Raw genomic sequence first — 24,071 nt, 5'->3', positions numbered from 1 at the left:
CTGACCAGGTCATTCAGCTGCAACCAGTGCAGCCTTCAAGTTATTCAACTGTAACATAACATCAGTGTACAGTTCACAGCTTATTCATCCATAACATGATTTGAATTTCGCATAGAAACTACTCAACCGTATCGTATTATTTCAGAATATTAACCAACCCATTCAAGCTTACCATATTATTCCAAGTGTAATTCTCAAGCCATTCAACAACAACAACAACAACAACACCATCTAAAATCTTAAGTATTATAAAAAGGCCATTGAACTGTGATGTATTATTTTAGCGCAATACAAACCTCAGCCAAGCATTTCAGTTCAATAATGTATATGGATACCAAAGGAGAGAGAAAGAGAAAAAAAAGAGAAATGTAGAGAATTAGTAAATGTGATAAGCAATTGTTAATTTGCTTAATAAGGAAAACATCATCATCATCATCGTCATCATGTTTTAACATCCACTTTTCCATGTTTTCATGGGTCAGACAGAATTTGCTGAGGCAGCTCTTCTGCAGCTGGATGCTCTTCCCATCACCAATCCTTACCTGTTTCCAAGCAACATAATATTTCTCCCTCTTGGCCCCAACACGTTATTCATAGAAAACTGAAAACAAAAACCATTGTTTACAACCATTACATGTGATTGGAAAACGTGTGAAACAAATTAAAATTTGAGAAATTTTAATCAATATAATTTTAATTAATATAATTTTAATTAATATAATTTTAATTAATATAATTTATATAACAGTTTTTTGTTTACAGATATAATAGTGAAACTCTTGGGTCGATGACCGGAAGGTTTTGATAAAGTGACTGAAATTGACCCCAACCAGTCATATTGCTTATTGTTTGGAAACGTGTCCAATAAGCGCCGAGAGGAGGGATTGGTTCATTTCTTCCTGCTTCAGATATTCTCTGTGATGTTGTTTTAATGTTGATATCAATTCTTTGTGTTCTCGCCGCCGTTCTTCATTCATTTGTTTTAACATATCCAGGGTATTGTTTGGTGTAAAGCTAGAGCGACGAAGACACTTCCGTCTTTGAGAATAATAATCCTGATTATTATTGGCTGCTGAAGAATTTGATAGAGTCAAGTTGTTATCATGGAACCGTTTACGAACCTGGGAAGAATTTGTGGATACATTTGGTACACTGGACAATTGGGATTGAGCAGGGGTTTTGAGAACATGCAAAGAATTGTTCGAGTTCTCTCTTACTTCTTGTTGATGTCTCATGTTACAAGTCTGTGGTTCTTGAGACGGAAGGCGAATATATTCATTATTTAATGGTTGAGGTGAATATTGCAGAATAATTGATGAGAGACTAGGCACCGGTTCTTCATTTACAAATGAAGACACTAATGGTAAAGACGAAGTTGGGGTAAAGTTTGTAATCTGTTGATTGGAATGAGATTGAGAAGTGGAAATGTTGGGTTGTTGATTTGATGCTGTTAATGGAGAAGGGGACATCAAGGAACATGCGGGGGGCTGCAACTCAACCGAATCTAAAACTTCCTGCTTAATTGAGGTTTGCACCAAATGTTCTGAAGAAGCATTTTGATTGTCCGAAACACAAATATTTGTTGGTAAATCACAGAAATATCCATTATTTGAATTGTTGACTGATGTGGTTACAGTATTAGTTGATGGAATGGCAGAAAGACCGTTCTGTAAATCTCTGGACACAGTTTGAGGTTGAGAAACAGAGTTGGACATATGATTGAGATAAGAAATAAAATTATTTTGTTTATCTTTCGGGTCATAAGGGTAGATTGCTGCCAATTCTTTAAAGTAGGGACATGTTTTGTGTATGTTACTGAAATAATTATGGTCAACTGTGTCTCTGTAGTTTTTAGTGATGTTCTTCCATTTCTGTTCACACTGACCACTGGTCACATTGAAACCTTTCGCCTGGAATTCATCTGCAATCATTGCCCAGACATCTTTCTTCTTGATTCCTGGTTTATTGAAAATTGGTTCTTTCTCAGAATGAAGTCGAATAAGCATCAACACATCTTCTCGTTCCCAATGGAACACTCCGGTAACATTGCGTTTTTCCTTCCCGGAAATGGCTGCCGTATTATAAGAATCGGTTGAATCAATTTCTGAAGAAAGAGAAAAGAAAATTTATTGACTGGAAAAACTAGACATTGCATACTGTTGAAAACTCTATTGGGGATGAGTGTCTGTCTTTAGAGACAGATATGGGTACGTAAATGATAAAGTAGTCTTGTGTGTGTGTGTATGTGTGACAAAACAAACGTTGGGGTCAGGGTATCGAATGAGATGAAACATATGAATAAACAAACAATTAAAATATATACAATTAAATGAGAATGAGTGAATAACAAAAAATGAAGCGGAGGACACGGTTGACCCCCACAAACCACAGACTCACACTGAAGACTTTGCTTTCTCCTTTTTTTACATTCTCGATTAAACAGGTTCTTTCCCTCGCAACATACTTGCTATAGACTTCCATCTTTTACGAAACACACTTTGCGACAGGCATTTCTTCTCCAGCCTTATTTTCCGTTTCATGTGGAAAACGAAAAAGTCAATTAGCTCGAGACTGGTGATAAATTCCTTTTACTCTTGTCTTCCACACTACTTCTTTCACCATAGCAACTACCGAAAGAAAACAGGCTCGCTCCTCCCTATTCAGGAAGGTCGGTGGAACTATCTTAATTACAGATTCGCTCGACAGTTGTACTCTTCTCGAATGCGACAGCAGGTGTTCGACATAAGCCCAGAGTTCAGTCACCTTGGGGCATTGCACAATCGCGTGCAGGACAGTTCCACTGTCCCTCTCGCATCTTGCACAAACCGGCGAAGGTGCACACCCATGTCTAAAGAGCTTATCTTGAACCGGTAAAGCTCCTCTGTAACATTGCCATGCCAGGGACTTTTGGTAATTATCCATAGGCCCTGGACCGAATGTTCTTTGGAACAGGCTGGCCAGTTGATTTTCGTCGAATCCTAGGGTTTCTCCCAGGAGGTCGTCACACTTAAACTCTACTAACCTTCTATAGAAGAATGAGGTAGTACCCCCATCATTGGCATTGCCCAACTAGGAGAGAAGCACAAGTGCCTGATGGCACTCTACATGCCACACGCCCAACCTCGGTCTACACTTGATCCATGGGTTCAGTATGGTAAACGATGTGAACTGTGGAAATAACAGCTTGACGAATGGAGACCACACCTGCTCACCGTCCAGGTAAAGCCAGAGGTGCCTAAGCCTGAGCGCATGTCTGTGCATTTTTAGCCACGGCCTCCCTAGCCCACCCTTCAGTGGCTTTTGGCAGCAAATAGAGCACCTTACAAGAGGTCTGCTGCCCCTCCACAAAAAGCGAAAGAGCATGCGTTCCATCTTGTTCAGCCATGAATCGGGGCAAGGCACAACGGTCAGGCAGTAAGTGATTACAGAGGCGATAAACACCTCTGCAACCTCTGCCCTCCCCTTCAAGGACAGCTTCCGCTCAGACCAGGTCTGAGTTAGGAGAGCCACGTTTCTCACCACCTCGCTCCAATTCTTCTCTATCTGGAGATATGGACCTAACCAAATTCCAAGCATTTTCACCGGCCCTTCCGTCCAACGTCCTATGACGCTGTCGGAAGACATCGACTTGCCCCTCCAAGTGCTGAGTTGCAAGCCAACCAATTTATCCCGGTTGACTTTCGCTCCTGCCACCGCTTCGTAGTCCCTTAAGGCCTCACCCACCCACTGTAGGTGCTCGACTCGGGATACGATGACGGTGATGTTGTCTACATACGCCGAAGCTGATTTTACGCACCCTAGATCTTGCGGAGTGCCCCTCATAGTTTCCAACCTCCTCAGCAATGGCTCAAGGGCCAAAACGTAGAGAAGCGGGAAGAGAGGACACCCTTGACATACTGAACATTCAATGCTGAACGGCTCCGAAAAGAAACCATTCACCCGAACTACCGATTCGATGTTGCTGTATAAAGTGTTGATCCATCCGTGGAAGGTCGGGCCGAAGCCAGCCACCGTGAGGACCGCCACCAGATACTGATGGTCCACCCTATCGAACGCTTTCGAGAGAGAAAGAGAAAGAGAGAGAGAGAGAGAGAGAGGAGAGAGAGAGGACGCGAAGAGAGAGAGAGAGAGAGAGAGAGAGAGAGAGAGAGAGAGAGAGAGAGAGAGACAAGAAGAGAGAGGAGAGGAGAGAGAGAGAGAGCGAGAGAGAGAGAGGAGAGAGGAGAGAGAGAGAGAGAGAGAGAGCGAGAGAGAAGAGAGAGAGAGAGAGAAGAGAGACGAGAGAAGAGAGAGAGAGAGAGAGAGAAGAAGAGAGAGAAGAGAAGAGAAGAGAGAGAGAAGAGGAGAGAGAGAGAGAGAAGAGAAGAGAGAAAGAGAAGAGAAGAGAGGAGAGAGAGGAAGAGAGAGAGAAGAAAGGAGAGAGAGAGCAGAGAGAAAGAAAGAGAGAGAGAGAGAGAAAGAGAAAGAGAGAGAGTGAGAGAGGAGAGAGAGTGAGAGAGAGAGAGAGAAAGAGAGAGAGAGAAAGAGAGAGAGAGAGAAAGAGAGCGAGAGAGAGTGGGGTTTGTCCATAAATGAATCCCCAACATCATAATTTCATGTCTCTCTTCAATGAATTGGAACAGTTCAACAATGGCCACTGGTTTCATCCAAATCTTCAACATAATGTCCATCCATGCGAGTTGTGAAAGAATCTTTAGAGAAGCAAACACCATGAATGGGAAAGAAGAAACTGTTGGTAGCCAAAGTAGCTTCAGACTGCCTTACAAAGAATCTCTGGCACACACACACACACACACGTTTTCCCCTTTCGCTATAACACAATGACAAATGCATATCAGGTCAACTGCAACAGAAGCTTCGTAACATGGGTAGAATCCGACATTCAGGGCACAAATAAGAGAAACGACACTTTTTGGTAAACAACAACACATTAGAAAACGAAGCAGTCAAAACTAAAAGCATGGAATGTAAATGCAATAAATAGATGCATGCCATCACCAGTCTCATTAAGCAGCAAATCCAGACTCACAGCTACATAAGTTGAATATACTCCAAAGCATCACAATTAGAAGAGACTTCAATCGCCACATCAATGCAGAGAAGAGGAGACAGACACAAGAGCATCACAACTGAACTCCTTTTACATCCTAAACATTTTACACCAACATAATTATTGGGTCATTCCATAAATAATGCATTTCTTTTATAATACTTTTATTTTTCAAAATTAAGAAAAACAAACTTCTTTTTTAATCTAAAATATACTCTCCTTCATTTCCTACAATGCTCTTCCACCTATCTGGTAGACTTGCAAGGCCCCTCTTCCAAAATTCCCTTGTCTGTGATGAAAAATACTCTTCCTGTACTGTTCTGACCTCGTCTACAGAATTCATACTTTTTCCGTCCAAATGATTTTGAAGACTGCGGAATAAATGATAATCAGATGGGTCAATATCCGGCAAATATTGTGGGTGGGGCATTGTTTCCCATTCAAACTGTTGCAGCCTTTGGAATCTCTTCCTTGCCGTATGTGGCCGAGCATTATCCTGGTGGAAGAATACCTTTCGTCTTAAAACCAAATATGGTCGTTTTTCTTCTAGCACTGACTTGAATGACTGGTTGAATGACCAAATCCAAGCTTCTCTGCTAGTTCCTCAATAGTTAAATGGGATTTTGTTCCACCACGGTTTGCAGGATGTCCTTGTTGAGTTCTACAGATCTTCTAGGATGAGGCTCGTCTTCTAGACTGTAGTTTCTGGCTAGGAATTTCTGGAACCACCAGAGACACTGGCTTATGCTTATTGTCTGATCCCTGTAATCATCATCATTGTTATCATTTAACGTCTGCTTTCCATGCTGGCATGGGTTGGACGGTTTGACTGAGAACTGGCAAGCCAGGAGGCTGCACCAGACTCCAATCTGATTTGACAAGGTTTCTACAGTTTCTACGCTCTTCCTATTGCCAACCACTCTGAGAGTGTAGTGGGTACTTTTTGCATGCCACCAGCATGGGAGCCAGTCAGGCAGCACTGGCATTGGCCATGCTCAAATGGTGCTTTTTACATGGCACCGGCATGGGTACCATGCATTAATATTCCTCGCACTTTCTGTTGCATTGTTGCCTTTAATTGAACTCATAAAGCAAAATATGCTCCTTTGTCACTTCCATTATAGCTTTGAAAAAATAACTGTTAAAATCAAACTCTTCAAAACTTGCACTAAGAATAAGGACAAGGTAAAATTCCTACCTGCTTTTATAGCAAGTTGATGCAGGTAGTTTATCCTGTCCCCACTCCAACTTTTAGTTCATACAATTGAAAAACCTGCATTATTTATGGGATGAGCCAATAGAATAATTCCTCACAAAAACCATGCCTGGTCAATATAAGCAACATCACCAACATCCAAACAATATCCCCATATATTCAGATCATTCTGTCTGAGTCTTCAGTTTCTCAACAACAAATTGCTTAGAAGAAAAAAGTGCATCAGGCGTCAGGACAAGTATAATCACAGCCTGATGTCCTTGATACTTCATAACTTTCTGAAAAATACCTTTTTTTAACGAAATTTTTCAGAGATACATTTCCAGGTATGTGGATTATGGCTGTGTCGTTCATTTCCCATCCACTTCTCCATGCTTGCGTGGGTCAGACAGAATTTGTCAAGGCACATTCTGAATGGCCGGCTACCTTTCCTGTCACCAACTCTCACCTACAACCTTAGTAAAAAAGAAAGGCACATAGGATGATGTAGTCCAAGAAACACATCACCATCATCCTTTAATGTCTGTTTCCCATGTACAAAGATGGGATGGTCATGGATGGAATGCAGTCATGAAACCTGCTAAAAATAGCTAAATTTCCCTGAAATTGCATCCTGCTGTCTCAAAAATGGATACATAAGATGATGTAGTCTGTGATACACTATGTCTTAAAAGTGATGGGAAGGTCACATCTGAATTGCAGGCACTTGACCTGCTAGAAACAGCAGCTACATCTCTCTCGTATACCTACCATCTTAAAAAAAGGTCACATTAGATAAAGTAGTCCAAGGTGCACTAGACGTGAAAAATAACGGGTCGGTTATGACTGACTTGAAGCTAAACAACAACAACAACGACAACAACAACAACAATAACAACAACAACAAACTACAAACAAGAGAAAAATTTCAACAAAATATAATCACAAGAGGAAGAATATTCTACTCAAAGAAATGTACCTTGTTTCTCCGCATCTGTAATGGAGATGTTGCAGATATTATCTTGAATATCAATGTACATGGTCTGTTTGGGTGTTAGTTAGCAGCTGACTGACTTTAAAGACATCAAGAACTGATTAGATTCCACAAAGAGAACACATATTCATTAAGGATGAACGAATGGGAAAGAAAAAGACAAAAACAAAAAACAGAAATTGTATCATTCACCTTTTTTTTAGGCCAATCCACCTGAGACCACCCCTACTGCTATGGTGCAAATTTCATGTTTAAAAGTGATTTAAATTAAGAGCCTTCCAACAAAATTTCATATTAACTTATTCATGCCAACTTAATGACATTTGACGAAGGTCTTCGTTATTTTCAAGATCAATTGAAACGAAAGCAATGTCTTTGAAAAGAAATATGGTAAATAAAGTGACCCAAGTTAAAGCCTTCCGTCAAAATTTCATCTTGGTTTCTGTTCCAAACTTAAAAATGACAAAGTTATTTCACTAAATTCCTTATTATTTTGAAAATCAATTGAAAGAAAGGCAGAATATTTCAACAGAAATATGAGAACAAAATGGTTGATGCCAGAGCTCTAAACAGCAGCTAAACTTCCCTTGTATCACATCCTATCATCTTTAGAAGACAAAAATGAAGCATGGTTCTAGATGTAGTCATCATCATCATCAACATCATTGTCATTTAACGCCTGTTTTCCAAGCTGTTATGGGTCGTCAGATGGTTTGACAGGAGCAGGCAAGCCGGTTCAGCTGCACCAGACTCCAATTGTCTGTTTTGGCAGGGTTTCTTTAGCTGGATGCCCTTCCCAATACCAGCCACTTTACAGAGTGTATCGAGTGGGTTTTATGTGGCACCAGCACAGAGACTTTTTACAGGGTATCAGTAAAGGTGCTGGAAAAAAAGATAGGAGGGTCACAGCTTGAATGCAGTCACTTGACCTGACAGAAATAGCAGCTAAATCTTGCTGCTGACTTCTCCCACTCTCCAAGGTACATCATCCAATTTTAGTGGACACAACAGGAATTTTGTATTTAAGCTCAATTCTGCTCTCTTCTCTTCAGCCATTTCCCTGGAAGCTTTTAACTAACAAAAATATGGAAATTATTGTAGAATCTATTCATGAACTGTTGCAAATTCAAAAGTTGGAATGGTTAAGCTGAAGTCAAAAGACAACGGGAATATGAGCAAATGCTCAGGTAATATGTTAATTTAATATGTTAATTTAATAACAGCTGATGTAAATGGTTGGGTGATTGCATTCTCCAGTGACAATTTACATTGTATAGATAGAGGGGGAGAAGGTAAAGGGTTAGGGTAAAGAGAAACTGAACATATGTGCACATATTAGGCTTTGTGGCAAGCAATGAGTAAGTGAATGCCTCCCCTACCTATCCCACCCTCACCCACACACACATACAAATTGAAAGAGGAATCATAGGGGAGGAGGTGAAAGTTTAGAGAGGCTGGGTTTCAATGGAGTAGATGTCTGATTGTGTTGTTAAAATTTTTAAAATACCACATTTATTGCAAATAAGTTAGGCTAGATGAGATGCAGCTTGGTTTTCTGCCAGGAAGAAGCATCACTGATGCCATATTTCTGGTAAGGCAGCTGCAGGAGAAATATCTAGCCAAAAATAAATTTCTGTACTTGGCTTTTGTTGACTTGGAGAAAGCCTTTGACAGGGTCTCCTGATCCCTTATCTGGTAGTCAATGCAGAAACTGGAGATAGATGAGTGGTTGGTAACAGCTGTACAAGCCCTGTACATGGATGCTATCAGAAAGGGGAGGGTTGGCAACGAGTATAGAGAAGAATTCCGGGTAGAAGTAGGGGTTCACCAAGGATCAGTCCTCAGCCCCCTTTTATTCATCATAGTCCTCTAGGCAATAACAGAGGAATTCAAGACAGGCTGCCCCTGGGAGCTCCTCTATGTGGAAGATGTACAGAAAGCAGATTCCATCATATGCCAGGGGAAAAAACTAAAAGTAGTTGATAGCTTCCACTACCTAGGTGACCAAGTCTGTAGTGGGGGTGGATGCTCTGAGAGTGTAGTAGCTAGATTAAGAATAGCCTGGGCAAAGTTCAGAGAAGTCCTACCTCTGCTGGCAACTAAGGGCTTCTCGCTCAGGATGAAAGGTAAACTGTATGATGCTTGTGTGCGAACAGCCATGCTACACGGCAGTGAACCATGGGCCTTGACTGCTGAGGAGATGCGTAGACTTGAAAGAAATGAAGCTAGTGTGTTCCGCTGGATGTGTAATGTCAGTGTGCATAAACGACAGAGTGTGAGCACCCTGAGAAAAAAGTTGCCAGTACCGCCTGACTGGCCATCGTGCTGGTGGCATGTAAAAGCACCCACAACCACTCTCGGAGTGGTTGGTGTTAGGAAAGGCATCCAGCTGTAGAAACTCTGCCAGATCAGATTGGAGCCTGGTGCAGCCATCTGGTTCGCCAGTCCTCAGTCAAATCATCTAACCCATGCTAGCATGGAAAGCGGATGCTAAATGATATATCATCATCATCATCATTTAACATCCGCTTTCCATGCTAGCATGGGTTGGACGATTTGACTGAGGACTGGCGAACCAGATGGCTGCACCAGGCTCCAATATATATATATATATATAAAACACTTTATTGAAATAAAAAAGTATCCCCGCAATTAAACATATACAAAGTGTATTTATAGCAACTCACACACACACACACATACGCACACATATATACATACAATTCACCATACACTTAAACAACCACATACCTCACACACACATTTTACCCAAACATGCCCATAAACACTTTCAAACATTCACATACACACATACATACATACAATTAACCCTTACACTAAAAGTGCAAGCAATTTTGGACGAATGAGTTTATTTTTTGGTATCTTGTGTCTCTAAAGTGTAGAATGAATGCTTTTTGAAAGAGCATTTTTATGTAGATTTTCTTAAACTTCAGGGAGACCACCTTCATGAAATGTCACAGTATAGGATGTGGTTTCCTTGAGTGCAGGGGCCAATTGGGAGCTGGCATGGTTCCAACAGAGTTGATTGAGACAAAGTTTCCATAGCGAGATGCCCTTCTACTTGCCAATATATATACATCGGCTTCTTTCAGTTTCCATCAACCAGATGCATTCACAAGGCTTTGGTCAGTCTAGGGCTACAGAAGAGGATATTTGCCCAAGTGCGACTGAATCTGAAGCCATGCGGTTGGGAAGGGAATGTAGCCATGCCTACACCATCAAATATGAAGGGGTTAATTAAAAAACTTACAATTAATTGTCTGATTTTTTAAGCGATGAAATTTGCAGAGAACCCAATTAATTAGGAATAGAATTAGACAAGATGAAATGCAGTTTGGCTTTGTCCCAAGGGAAGCACCACAGATGCTGTTTTCATAATCGGGCAATTTCAAGAGAAGCATTTAGATAAGAACAAGCCATTCTGTTGTGGTGGGCAGGTCTTCTCAACGACAACAATGTTAATCTAGAGAAAGTCTCTGACAGAGTCCTTTGCTCTGTGATGGGGTAGTCTCTGTGGAAGCTGGGGACGGATGGCTTGTACAGAAAGCAGTACAGGCCATGTACAGGGGTGCTGTTGATAAGGCAAGAGTTGGTCATGAGTACTGTGATGAATTTAGTGTGCAGGTAGGTGTGCACCAAGGGTCAGTCCTCAGCTCCCTCCTCTTCACCATTGTTCTCTAGGCCATTACAGAGGAATTCAAGATTGAAAGCCCGTGGGGACCATTATATGCTGATGATCTGGCCCTCACAACAGAATCTGTAACAGAAAAGAAAATAAATTCCAGGTGTGGAAGCAGAACCTGGAATCAAAGGGTCTTAAAGTAAATGTAGTAAAAACCAAGGTCCTACTAAGCAAGAAATCAGATAGGACCCTTCACCCTTCTGGTAAATGGCCCTACTCAATATGTAGGAAGGGTGTAGGTAGAAATTCCATTTAGTACACCCAGTGCAAGCTACGGAGACAAAGGGAGTGCAGTGGAATAAGGAAGGTTAACAGAGAAAGTAGTGTTTGTATGTAGAAGATGCATGGGAACCATAAAGACCACAGACACATAGGAAACTGGTCTCTTTAAATGTGCCAGTGGATCTCTGGAAGTTGTAGATGAATTTTGTAACTTAGGTGACCTAATTAGCAGTGGAGGAGGTTGTAGAAAAAGTGTAATTGCTAGATTAAAAATAGGATGGAGAAAATTCAGAAAGCTTTTGCCTCTGTTGACAACCAAACATCTCTCTCTCCGATTTAAGGGAAGATTGTATGATGCATGTGTATGATGCTGCATGGTAGTGAGACGTGGGCCCTAAATACAGAGGACATGCAAAGTCTGGAGAGGAATGAAGCTGGTATGTATGTGTGCTGTCAGTGTGCATTTGAGACAGAGTATTGGTGAATAGAGAGAGAAGGTGGGCCTAAGCAGAATTAGATGTCATATGCAAGAGAGGAGACTGCGCTGGTTTGGTCATGTGATGTGGATGGATGAGGACAGTTGCACAAAGCAGTGCTGTCCACTTAAAGTGGAGGGAAGCTGTGGAAGAGGGAGACCCAGGAAGAAGTGAGATGAAGTTTTGAAGGCCGATCTCAAAACGCTGAACTTTACGAAGGAGATGAAAGAGAACCGAAATACGTGGCAACACATTGTTGTAGTTGAGAAGACGTGCCCACCACAACAGAATGGAGAGCTTAAAACCAAGGTGCTACGTAAAACGCATTGGTGCTGGTGCCACATAAAAAGCACCAAGTACACTCTTTGGAGTGGCATTAGGAAGGGCATCCAGCTATAGAAACCAAGTCAAAACAATCAATGGAACCTTGTGCAGCCCTCCAGCCTTGCCAGATGCTATCAAGTCGTTCAACCCATGCCAGTATGGAAAACAGATGTTAAATGTTGATGATGATGATGATGACAAAATGGAATTTAGTTTTTGCCTTGATGATGTCCATTAAAAAAATTTCTCAATTACCATTATTCTGAGTGCCCATATCAACTGATGGTGTGATTCCATGTTCTAAATCTTTTCCCCAAAAAGCTATAATCATGCACATAAATTGAAATAAACCAAGCTATTTAAAAAAAAAAAACTCCACCCCACCCACTCCTGTAACTTTGTTCCTCCACAACTTTTTGATAAAATTAAGTAAAAATAAAATGTCGGAGGAGTTTTGTTGATTTTAATATCTCTAATTTCCGTAATTTTAGCAGTTTTCACTTTAAAAAAAATTGTATGAAACATCAACTATTTCTGGAAATGTATTTTAACCCTTTGGTGTTTAAGCCAGCCATAGCCGACCCAAATATGCTACATGTTTTACATTCAAACTGGCCATATCTAGCCTCTCACACCAACCTACATTGACATTCCATGAATAAACTATCACACCATTGAAACTTCAAAGCTGTAAGATAATGTATGATTAATTTTAAATAATCTGAGTGAAAAAGGTATTACACTTAACAGATTAATCTGAACACTAAAGGGTTGAAGAGCTATGGGAAAAAAAGTCTGAAGGGTGGAGAGAAAATGAGTGGAAAAATGTAATGTTATCAACATAATTGTAATCACCTTTTCAAGAATTATGAGGAAGCAAAGTCGGAGATGAAGGGGAGGAGAATAATCTGAAACTGCTTATTAAAAATTAAAGTAATCAACACAATCACATGTGGATCACATCAAAGGGTAAAACTTCATTAGAAACTAAACGTTTTCCAGAAAATTGTGAGGAAATAAAGTCGATGGGGGGGGGGACTAACTGTAATTATGTCCTTTTATAAAAATAAATAATTATTTTCTGTCACTCCCTTTGTGAATTAAATCATTTCTATTGTATTAAAAGATTCTAAATTTCTTCTTCTTCCGTCTGTTTTATTTGTTGTTTGGAAAAAAAAACTTTAGCCTTGAAAGCGAAACTTCCACGTGTCCACGAAATTCAAATATTATTTTCGTAAAAAGAGAAAAGGAAAAAAAAACAAATTTGTAACTTAAAAAAAAAGAGAGAAATATAATAAAATTATAAAATAAAAATTAATTGTAACATGATTAATGATTTTTATAATGCAAATAATAAGTTTGTTTATCTAAATACGAAACGATGGCGAACAATCTAAACCTTATAGAATAGGATTGAGAGAAAGTAGAAAACTGAATGTCAGAGTAAACTGGTTTGAACTGAAGAGTGTTCGGAATAACATGGAATCAACCTGCAGAATTCCAGAATACATTCTGTTATAAGAATAGTAAGACAACGAATGAGAAAATAAAATACAGATTGTAAAATGAACGTTCAAAGAATTGAAGAATTAGTTTTAGAATTAGAACGTAATAATGTGAGAAACGGTTTTATTAGTTTATAAAACCGATAATGGGAGATTTACTAATGCGAAGCTATTTTACAATTAAAAACATAATGATTAAGGTTAATTATTCTTTCTGATGCAAAGTAAAATACCAAGTTTATAGAACTTTTTTGTGTATATTTTCATTTTATTCGCTTGTTTTGCAATCGTTAATTTTTCTCTCTCTCCAAATAAAATTTAAATTTTGTCCTTGTGGTTACATTTTGTAGCCCAAGTCTACAGTATCCACCGATTAGGAATGAGGCAATGTTTTTCGTAGAATATAGAAGGGGGAATGGTTTGTAGAACTTATGTTGAACTGCGCGTGGTATATCTAAACTTGTAGAATAGAAATATCTACAGTGACACTGTAGACCTGATGAAGGACAATATGTGAAATATTGATTTCTAAAATAGAGAGATGGTTTCAATTTTACAGCTTTGAAGGCATTTTGTAATATCTTTGCGAGAACTTTATCAAGATATAGGCAAATTGTTACAAGTATTCGACTAACGCGTGTAGACTTAATGCATGTTTGAGTTAATGAAAAGAAAAAAATCAGGAAGTAGTTTAAATAATCAAAGATGAGTCGATCGTACTTTGTTATAAAAATATCACTTACCATGAATTTTATCCACTCTTTCTTTATCTACAAAAGTTGTTAAAGATCGTCCGTCTTTTAAATAAAATCCCTTGTTAGACTTTAGGTTTGATGGATGCATTAGTTAATACGATGTGACTAGACAGGTCCAAACTATGATCAGAGGTACAAAAATATAGAAATTTCTGATTATAAAATGAAAGAAGGAATCATAGCGAAATAACACAGTTTCTTCTTTTTTTCACTTCATTTATCAATTTGATCGTTTCTAAGACTCAAATAGATATTTTTGCCATATGGAATGAGATTTTGATATTTTAAAACCCACTGAATTTGGTTTTATGGTGTTGATATTGATTTCGTTTCGGCAGTTATTGTATAGTTTCTGCTGACGGTTTCTACACAGTTTGGCATATCGTGTCGAACCGGTTTTAATTTTTGTTTGTCCCATTGTATGACTAATGTGTGCTTCTGGGTCAACTGCTTAACGTTATTAGATATTAAAACGGCTGCTCTTGTTAGTTACGTTTTTTAATAATAATGTTTTTTATTGCTGTTCTTATCTTCTTAACATTTATTTTTTGTTTACTTTTAATAGTTATTTTTCAACCAAATACCCAGCCGTAATATAATTTACGCAACATTGATATTTGTTGTGATATAATTGTTTTGCTTTTTTTTTCAATTGTTTATATTAGAAAAACAGTTGATACTTCTTACTGGTAATATCATTTCTGTTCGAGTACAACTGGAGATATTTTTACTATACTCTTAAAAGAATTTAGAGGTAAAAATCAGGGTCTTATTTGCAGCGAATAGGGCACATCGAAAGATTCACTCTTCAGAAATGTTACATTGTAAATAATATCAATTTAAGTTGCTGATTCAAATTTATTGATACTTTATCAGATTTTCTCTCTACCTAGCCTCCAGTAAAACTAGGTTAACTTGACCTTTTAAACACCCCCCCTCTCTCTCTTTAATAGCCTGATTTACGATACTAACAACCATATTGTCTACTGCTTCTGTTTCAACCTCAGATCTAAGATGTCCATATCTATCTCTTTATGCTTATACATCTACTAAAGCTACGCTGAATTATCTTTCAGTTTCTCTTAAGTAAGGAATCTGCTCCTCTTTACTGTTCTCACTTTATTCTTTATTGCAAACGTTTGTTTTTAAATGAGAGAGTTCATTTCCCAATTGAGTATTCGGTGAAAATGAGTCACCAGAAATGTAACACAAGAGATAAGAAATTCTGATGATGTTCCTTACTGGAACAGTTTGTGAAGTAATACTGTTGCCCTCTGTAAAGACTTCATCAAAAGGGTTGTTAAGTGAAGATATACACAAGGGATTGTTTCCTTTGCTTTGAAAATTCCCGCATTATCATCATTTACAGAATTTTCTCCCCCCCCCCTCTCTTCTAAAAAGTACGACAGGGTAGGGAGTTATTGAGATGAGATGTAGACTTTCAGGGACAACAGACTGAAATTATTTAAAGATCATTGTTTGGTTTCTACCACAAATATTATTCTGGAGTCTCAGTGGGGTTGTTTATCTTCTGTTCTTCAATGGCACTTCACAATGTTCCGTAGTTCACGTGTGAAGACAATGACCTCTAAAATTTGAATTTGCAAATAGTTTAATAACCCAAATCATTTATATTTACAAATGCACATCCAATGAATTAATGGAACATCAGAACAGCCTGCTCATGAAATTAACAGGCAAGTGGCTGAGTACTCCTCAGACATGTCTACCATTAATGTAGTTCTCGGAGAGATTCAGCATGACACAGAATGTGACAAGGCCGATCCTTTGAATTACAGGTATGACTCATTTTGGCCAGGTGAGTGGACAGAAGCAAGGTGAAATAATGTGTCTTGCTCAAGGACACACACGTCACCAGGAATTGAACTCCTGACTTTATGATGTGAGCTGATTACCCTAATCACTAATTACGAAGCCACACACCTTCACACAGCATACAATTAGTGTGTGTTATGCAACACTGCAAGTTAAAGTTGGTGCCTTTTGTTGACCACAACATAAGCATGTTATATAAAAAAGTGAAGTGGGACGGAAAGCCAATTCATTGTAAACGTTGACATAGATTCCTCTCGACAGCTTTGTGACTCTCCAGCCTGAGATTGAAGTTGTCACTTTTTATAACAGTAAGCCGTCCTTCTAGAATCTTCAGCAAAATTGTTTGGTGGGAAAACTCTTCCACTCCCTCTCAAGTTTACCACTCTAATAAGTCAATTAGTGCTGATCGGTGAAACCACAGACGCACACCTTTTATGACAACACTCATCTTTTTATGGAGAAACATGTTTCTAGACTGGGAAAATCTAACAGTTTGACACAAATCCAAACAACATATTCTGTCCTTTCAGTTATTTAGGTAGTCAAACCACAGTCCTTGTGGCAGGACAACCCTTTTGATACGAACACACCATCCTTAGTTCTGTAATACAAACTTCTGGTTTTAAAGTGACCTAAATTAAAATTTTCCCTCAAAATTCTATGTTAATTCATATTCCTAACGCCAGCTTAATAATTTCAAATTCATTTTGCTAAACTCTTCATTATTTTCAAAACTAAGTGAAACAAATGTAGCTTATTCTAACAGGAATGTGGTTCATAAAATTATGAAATGTATTAATTTGGTTTCGTCACTTTTTCTGTCAAGCATCAAAATAAACCATGGTTGTATTAAATTTGAGACACTCTCCAGTTTGATGTTTGCCAACTTGATATGAAAGAACTTCAACCAAGTGAATGGAGTTCCTTTAATAAGTCTATCATGATTTAATAGCTTATAGAAGTGGTGTGTCAATTGGTGATGAAATAAAACAAATATTTAATGTCTGTGCAGAATGGCTATAAAACAATTTAAATTGCTCTCAATATCACAGCAATAGGTTTAGAGAACGAGTAAATCTAGTTTATTCGGGTGGCCAGGGATCAATCTCCCATTGCTGTCATCATCATCATCACCATTAATAACATTACAGTTGTCGTCATCATAAGTGGAGTGGAAGAAATGGTAGAGTGTTGAACTGAATAAATGTATTATGGTTATTCAGTTGCATCCGTTTGCCTTCTGAGTTTCAAATCTAACCAGTTCCTCAGCTGAAGTGCTTACCATGGGTTTTGCTTGATTCCCTGAATCAAGCAACAGGGACTCAACAATTACAACTGGGAGTGGGCTCTTGGTGGGGTTTGCAAGAGATAAAGATCTTCATATTTGAGCAGCTGCTGTAAGACGCTTTCACTGAACATCTAACTGCAGAAGAAGTACCTAGCTAAAGATAAACCCCTCTACATAGCTTTTGTGGACTTGGAGAAAGCCTTTGACAGCGTCCCCTGATCCCTTATCTGGTGGGAGAAACTAGAAGTAGTTGATAGTTTCCGCTACAGGATGACCAAGTTAGTAGTGGAGGTGGATGCTCAGAGAGTGTCACCACCAGAATACAAATAGCCTGGGCAAAGTTTAGAAAGCTCCTACCCCTACTGGCGACAAAGGGGCTCTCACTCAGAGTGAAAGGTAGATTGTATGATGCATGTGTGCGAACTGCTATGCTTCACGGTAGTGAAACATGGGCCGTGACTGCAGAGGACATGCGTAGACTTGAAAGAAATGAAGCTAGCATGATCCGCTGAATGTGTAATATCAGTGTGCGCGCATGACAGAGTGTAAGCACCCTGAGAGAAATGCTGGATATAAGAAGCATCAGATGTGGTGTGCAAGAGCGACGCTTGCGATGGTATGGTCATGTGCTGCGGATGGATGAGGAAAGATGTGTGAAGAAGTGCCGCTCCCAAACAGTTGAAGGTATCAGGGGGAGAGGTAGACCCAGGAAGACATGGGATGAGGTAGTCAAGCATGACCTCAGAGCGTTGGGCCTCACAGAGGCAATGGCGAAGGACCGAGATCTCTGGAGATGTGCTGTGACTGCAAAGACCTAGGCTGCTTCCTGCACCAGTTCCGCATAGCCCCTGCCCATTCAAAGTACCTTGGATTCCAGAACATCCCGCTGTGCTTGAGGAGACCTATTGAGTCAAGTACATGAACATCGAAATAAATATCAATGGAAATAGTAGTTGTGATACCTGTGCTGGTGGCACATAAAAAGCACCATCAGAACGTGGCCGATGCCAGCACCGCCATGACTGGCTTCCGTGCCGGTGGCACGTTAAAAGCACCAATCGATCATGGCTGATGCCAGACCCCCCCTGGCACCTGTGCAGGTGGCACGTAAAAAGCACCCACTACACTCGCGGAGTGGTTGGCGTTAGGAAGGGCATCCAGCTGTAGAAACACTCCCAGATCAGACTGGAGCCTGGTGCAGCCCCTGGCTTCCCAGACCCCAGTTGAACCGTCTAACCTGTGCTAGCATGGAAAACGGATGTTAAACGATGATGATGATGATATATATGTATCTATGTATGTATGTATGTGTGTGTATGTATATCATGCATATGTATACATTTCCATATATCTATGTGTATGTATCTATGTATGTGTGTGTATATATATCAGTATCATGTATGTGCTTATATTTACTTATGTTTATATACATTCATTACATTCGATTCTCGTTGTGCCTTATGGCACTTGAGGTGACAGCGAGATCATTCCACTTTCTAACACTGAAAGCATCCTTGACAGCTTGTTTCATTGTTAACCATCTGCTTTGAAGATCTTTTGTTATTGCTCTCCACTACGTTTCCTTTCGTCAGCTACCATCTTCTTTTGCCCCGTGGAACCCATTGCAAACCGATCCCTATATTTATACTTAAGTAAGCATCAACATCATGTATATATGTGTGTATTTAGATTCTTTTGTATAAATATATTGATATCATGTATGTATTTCCATGCTTGTATATCTGCATATACTTATGGCTTTCTACTAACATCACATTCATATGTACATTCACATATGTTTCTATGGTTTTATCTATATCATGTACATGTGTATATTTACATCTGTGTTTGTCTCCATAGCAACATCGTCTCCATTTGTATTTACATATGTTTATATGTTTATGTCTTTATAGAACATCTGTTAAACTGTGAAAACCCTATAAACTATCCTTTCACTAGGAAAGGGCTTTACAAAACATTTAGGGTGCTTGGAGAAAACACATCACAAGTAGTTTCTGACGAAAGGAAAGTTAAAGAAAGGATCCCAGAATGCAAAGCTGTAAGTACTAGCTAGAAGTAGATAATCTAATATAGCATTTAGAGTCCCCTAGGGGACCAATAAAAGGATAAGAGATGGTTTAGCAACTTATATATTAAGTTACAAATTATTGCAAGATCTTTAATAAAAATTGTACACTGCCAGTTTGTTTATTGGAATACATGTGTGTGTGTGAGAGAGAGAGAGGGGGAGAGAGAGAGAGAGCATGTATAACTATATATATTCACTTTCTTACTCAGTCGACACATTCATAATATATAAACATCATTAACTTTCTAAAATTTTCGTTGCGTCTTGCAACCTTTTCAATAGTTTTGACTATTGAATAGTCAAAACTATTGAAAAGGTTGCAAAATGTAATGAAAATTTTAGGAAAATAAAAATAAGAAATAAGTGGAAATTTTACCAGTGAGTGTGTTAAATTATAAGGCACAAAATGAAAATGACTCCCCAGACACAACAGAATATGCTTCAACACACAAACTCATATAAAGAATCTTGCAAACCAAATCCAAAAACAAAATATATATACTGGAAAGTTCATGCCGATTTTTAAAGGAAAGAAAAAGGTCAATAAATACTTGCCATTTTTAATCAGCCAAATATGAACCATTTTGTTGCACAATGCGTCTCCATCTTTCCTTTAACTTGAAAATACCCTCTTCCCAGAATTGAGGTGGTTTCATGGCAAAGAATTCATCAAGGTATCTTTTTACGTCATCCAAGGAATTGAAATTTTTACCATTAAGATGATTCTGCAGAGAACTAAATAAGTGGAAATCCAAAGGAGCAATATCTGGTGAATATGGAGGGTGGGGTAGCACATCCCAGCCGAGCTGCAGCAATTTTTATCTGGTTCCCAAAGCATCAAGTGCTGAAAATGAACTTTCTTATCTTCCATTTTAAAGGGTTACAGAATTAACACAGGTTATAGAAACATAAATCTTCTTCCATGAAAAGATAGCTTAAACTGTGCTCTAAATGGAGGTGCAGTCAAATCCTATTTTATGGACTCAACCATGTTCTAAAATAAGTCGAAAGGTAAGCTACTATAAATCAGCACGAACTTTCCGGACAACCCAATATATATATATGTATATATATATATATATATAGAACATATATGTATGTGTATTTAATACATATACATATATAAATGTGTGAATGCATTTTTAGAGGTGCAGATGTGGCTGTGTGGTAAGAAAGGCGGTGAGCTGGTAGAATTGTTGACACGCAAAGCAAAGTGCTTAGCGGTATTTCGTCTACCGTTACATTCTGAGTTCAAATTCCGTCATGGTCAACTATGTCTTCCATCCTTTCGGGGTCGATAAATTAAGTACCAGTTATGCACTGGTGTCGATGTAATCAACTCAACCTCTTTGTCTGTCCTTGTTTGTCCTCTCTATGTTTAGCCCCTTGTGGACAATAAAGAAATAAGAAGTTTGCCTCCCAACTACATGGTTCTGGGTTCAGTCCCATTGCATAGCACCTTGGACAAGTGTCTTCTACTATAGCTTTGAGCTGATCAATGCCTTGTGAGTGTATCTGGTAGACGGAAACTGTAGGAAGCCTGCCATATATATAGATCTGTGTTTGTCCCCCACATGTCATTTGGCAACTGGTGTTAGTGTGTCTGTGTGTCCTGTAACTTAGCAGTTTGGCAAAGAAATCAAGGAACCACAAGACATCTTACCCAACTCTTTTACACATCCACTCATCCACTTCCCTTGCATTAATCCTTTTTAATGATCCCAGAAGGAAGAAAGGCAGAGTTTACCTTGGCAGGATTGGAACTCACAACGCAGAAAACTGGAACAAATACCACACATCATTTTATCCAACACTCAAAAGACTTCACAAATTCACTATTTTGATGGTTTTTTTCAAAAAAGAAATAAAATCATATTCTTTGCTATTTTCTTGAAGAGGTTTTGTATTACCAGGGATTAGCAAAATATCAGACAAAAAAAATGAGTTGACAGTTTTGAGAAGTAATTCCAATTCATGTCTTAGACCCCATATGTTTCTCTCACTTTATTTATTTATTTGTAAACTGTTCCCATCTATAATTAATCTGGAACTTTTATCCTGGCTGTGTGTTCCTCCCAGCCATAAATTTTCTAAACCAAACTTCATCCATATTCATTTCATCCTGTGTTTAGAAAAACCAAGAATTTAATATAAATTATTTCAGTTTCTGAATCTCTGATGTTCAAAACATATAAATCTAAATATGTGGGTTTTTTTTAAAGGGTTATAATAAAGAATGGGTTTTAAATACATAAATAAATGCCAGTATTTACTCCTCTGAATAAATTCTAAAAACAAGAACGTACAAGATGATTTTTGATGAAATCGCTCTGGTAAACTCTGTAAAACTATTTTTAAACATCACCATAAAAATTAACAACCATTAAATGTTTGTTACAATTGAGGATTAATTTTGTTTTTCTTAGATTTATAATGCAATGCTTTGTGCAGTTTTCTATAAAAAAAAATCAACAAGATCAAATGTTCAGACACCTCTACAGTTACTTTTGTTCTCTTCTCAATACTATGGTGTAATATTTTATGTGGTAATACACACACACACATTTATATATACACACACACATAGTCTTATATATGTAATTTGTTATTTTAACTGCTTCTTCAGTAAACAGTTTTTTTTTTAAACTCAGAAGGATAGAGGAAACTAGAGCTACTCATAGTTTCTCTCATGTTAAGTAGTTGATATGTATGTATGTATCTATGTTTGTATTGTATGTATGTATGTGAAGGCACATGGCTCAGTAGTTAGTGTCAAGCTTATGATCATGAGGCTGTGAGTTCAATTCCTGGACCAGGCTGCATGTTGTGTTCTTGAGTAAGACACCTTACTTCACATTACTCCACTTCACTCAGCTGTAGAAATGAGTTGTGACACCATTGGTGCCGAGCTGTATCGGCCCCTTTGCCCATCCCTTGGATAACATCGATGGCATGGAGAGGAGAGGCTGGTATGCATGGCCGACAGCTGGTCTTCCATAAAAACAACAACCCTAGGTTGTGCATTCACCGGTGAGGCCACTTTCCACCCAGATTTGTACCCAGGAGGGGAATGTCTTAGGTGCACCCATGGTTATTCATGACTGTTGGAGTTGAGTTGCATTGTATATATGTACGTTTATATGTATGTATGTACATATGTATGTACGTATGTATAATAATAATAATAATAATAATAATTGTGTACAGTGCTCAGGTGCACTACAACTCATCTAAAGTGTATATATAATCAGGTGTAGTTTCGACGGATTTCGGGAAGCATGAGGGCCTTAAAGGATGCAGTGTCATGGCAGTCAACAACTGATGCAGGCAGTTTATTCCATGCTTCAGCAACCCTGAGCGTGAAAAAATGTTTCCGAAAGTCATGGGAGCTGTGCTGTTTTCTGACTTTGTAGGCATGTCCACGTGTGTTAGACACATGGAGATCAAAAAGGTGTTCAGTGTTGTTGTTGGTGAGGTGGTTGATAACCTTGTGGGTGTTTACCAAGTCCGTCGCCCGACGCCGGAGCTTCAGTGAATCCATGCCCAGGGAAACAAGACGCTCAGAATATGGTAGGTGTCTGATGGAGGGTATGCGTTTGGTTGCACGTCTCTGGACAGATTCCAGGAGGTCAATGTTCTGAGCAAGATAGGGATTCCAAACTGATGATGCGAATTCCAAGTGCGGTCGTACCATAGCTGTATACAGTTTTAAATAGATGGCTGGAGAGCGGCTAACAAAAGTCTTGCTGAGTGATGCCAAGACACCCTCGGCCTTCTTGACAATTTTAGAGATATGCTTTGTATGTATGTACTGTTTGTATGTATGCATGTATGTATGTTTGTATACATTATATGTATACACAAACACTCACATACATGCATATATATATATATATATATATATATATATATTAGGTTTGGAGATGATGTACAGGTATTATATATTAGAAGAAATGAGGTACTCAGAAATCTGGATGGTTTTATATTTACAGATATTTATTAGTATGTTAGATGTTTTTATAAATCCTATATCATATATTAACGCTTTCATCCACTCTAGTAGAGTCTTCAAATTGAACTGACTTTTGCAGGAATTTTGATTCTTTTTATAGTATTACTACACACTACACACTCAATAATACTATAAAAAGAGAGAAAATTCTTGCAAAAGTTCAATTTGACGACTCCACTAGAATGGAAAAAAGAGCTAATATATGATATATGATTTATAAAAAACATGTTACATACTAATAAATATCTGTAAATATAAAACCAAACAGATTTCTGAGTAACTCATTTCTTCTAATATATATATACATATAAATTAGAATAAAACCACCTTATTATTATTATTATTATTATTATTATTATTATTATTATATATATATATACACATACACACATATATATATATATATATTAAACATGCACAGTGACAAAGATCCCAGCAATGCCATTACTCCTCAGGATCAGTTACTGCAACAGCCTGGACTTCAGAGCCTGAGGGACCTACACAAAATGGATGTAGGTGTTTTCAAATCAAAACTTGAGAGTCTCAGATGAACTTACCTCACGGAAGGAGACGCAAATGAGGGTAACGACATCAAACCCCCTTATTCACCAAATGCCACATA

The 24,071-nt window shown here is 38.5% G+C and overlaps 1 protein-coding gene across 3 annotated transcripts; it reads right to left on the bottom strand.

Annotated features, from left to right (window-relative positions):
- Positions 1 to 744: 744 nt before the first annotated feature.
- On the bottom strand, positions 745 to 14,660 carry LOC115209633. Of its 3 annotated transcripts, XM_036500852.1 has the most exons (4): positions 14,213 to 14,337; positions 13,390 to 13,395; positions 7,225 to 7,316; positions 745 to 2,104 (listed from the first exon to the last, which is right to left on the bottom strand). In XM_036500852.1, the coding sequence occupies exons 3-4, from the start codon at positions 7,283 to 7,285 to the stop codon at positions 843 to 845; spliced, it is 1,323 nt and encodes a 440-aa protein (XP_036356745.1). In that variant the 5' UTR covers positions 7,286 to 7,316; positions 13,390 to 13,395; positions 14,213 to 14,337; the 3' UTR covers positions 745 to 842. The 3 variants fall into 3 exon arrangements, with proteins under 3 accessions (XP_036356745.1, XP_029633949.1, XP_029633948.1); XM_029778089.2 differs by lacking the exon at positions 13,390 to 13,395 and having other exon boundaries at positions 7,225 to 7,318; positions 14,213 to 14,331; XM_029778088.2 differs by lacking the exons at positions 7,225 to 7,316; positions 13,390 to 13,395 and having other exon boundaries at positions 14,213 to 14,660.
- Between the last annotated feature and the right edge of the window lie 9,411 nt (positions 14,661 to 24,071).

This window comes from Octopus sinensis, linkage group LG3, assembly GCF_006345805.1.
Source record: "Octopus sinensis linkage group LG3, ASM634580v1, whole genome shotgun sequence".
NCBI lineage: Eukaryota > Metazoa > Mollusca > Cephalopoda > Octopoda > Octopodidae > Octopus > Octopus sinensis.
Note: the sequence above shows the minus strand (reverse complement) of the source record. Positions and strands in the feature narration are given on the sequence as shown.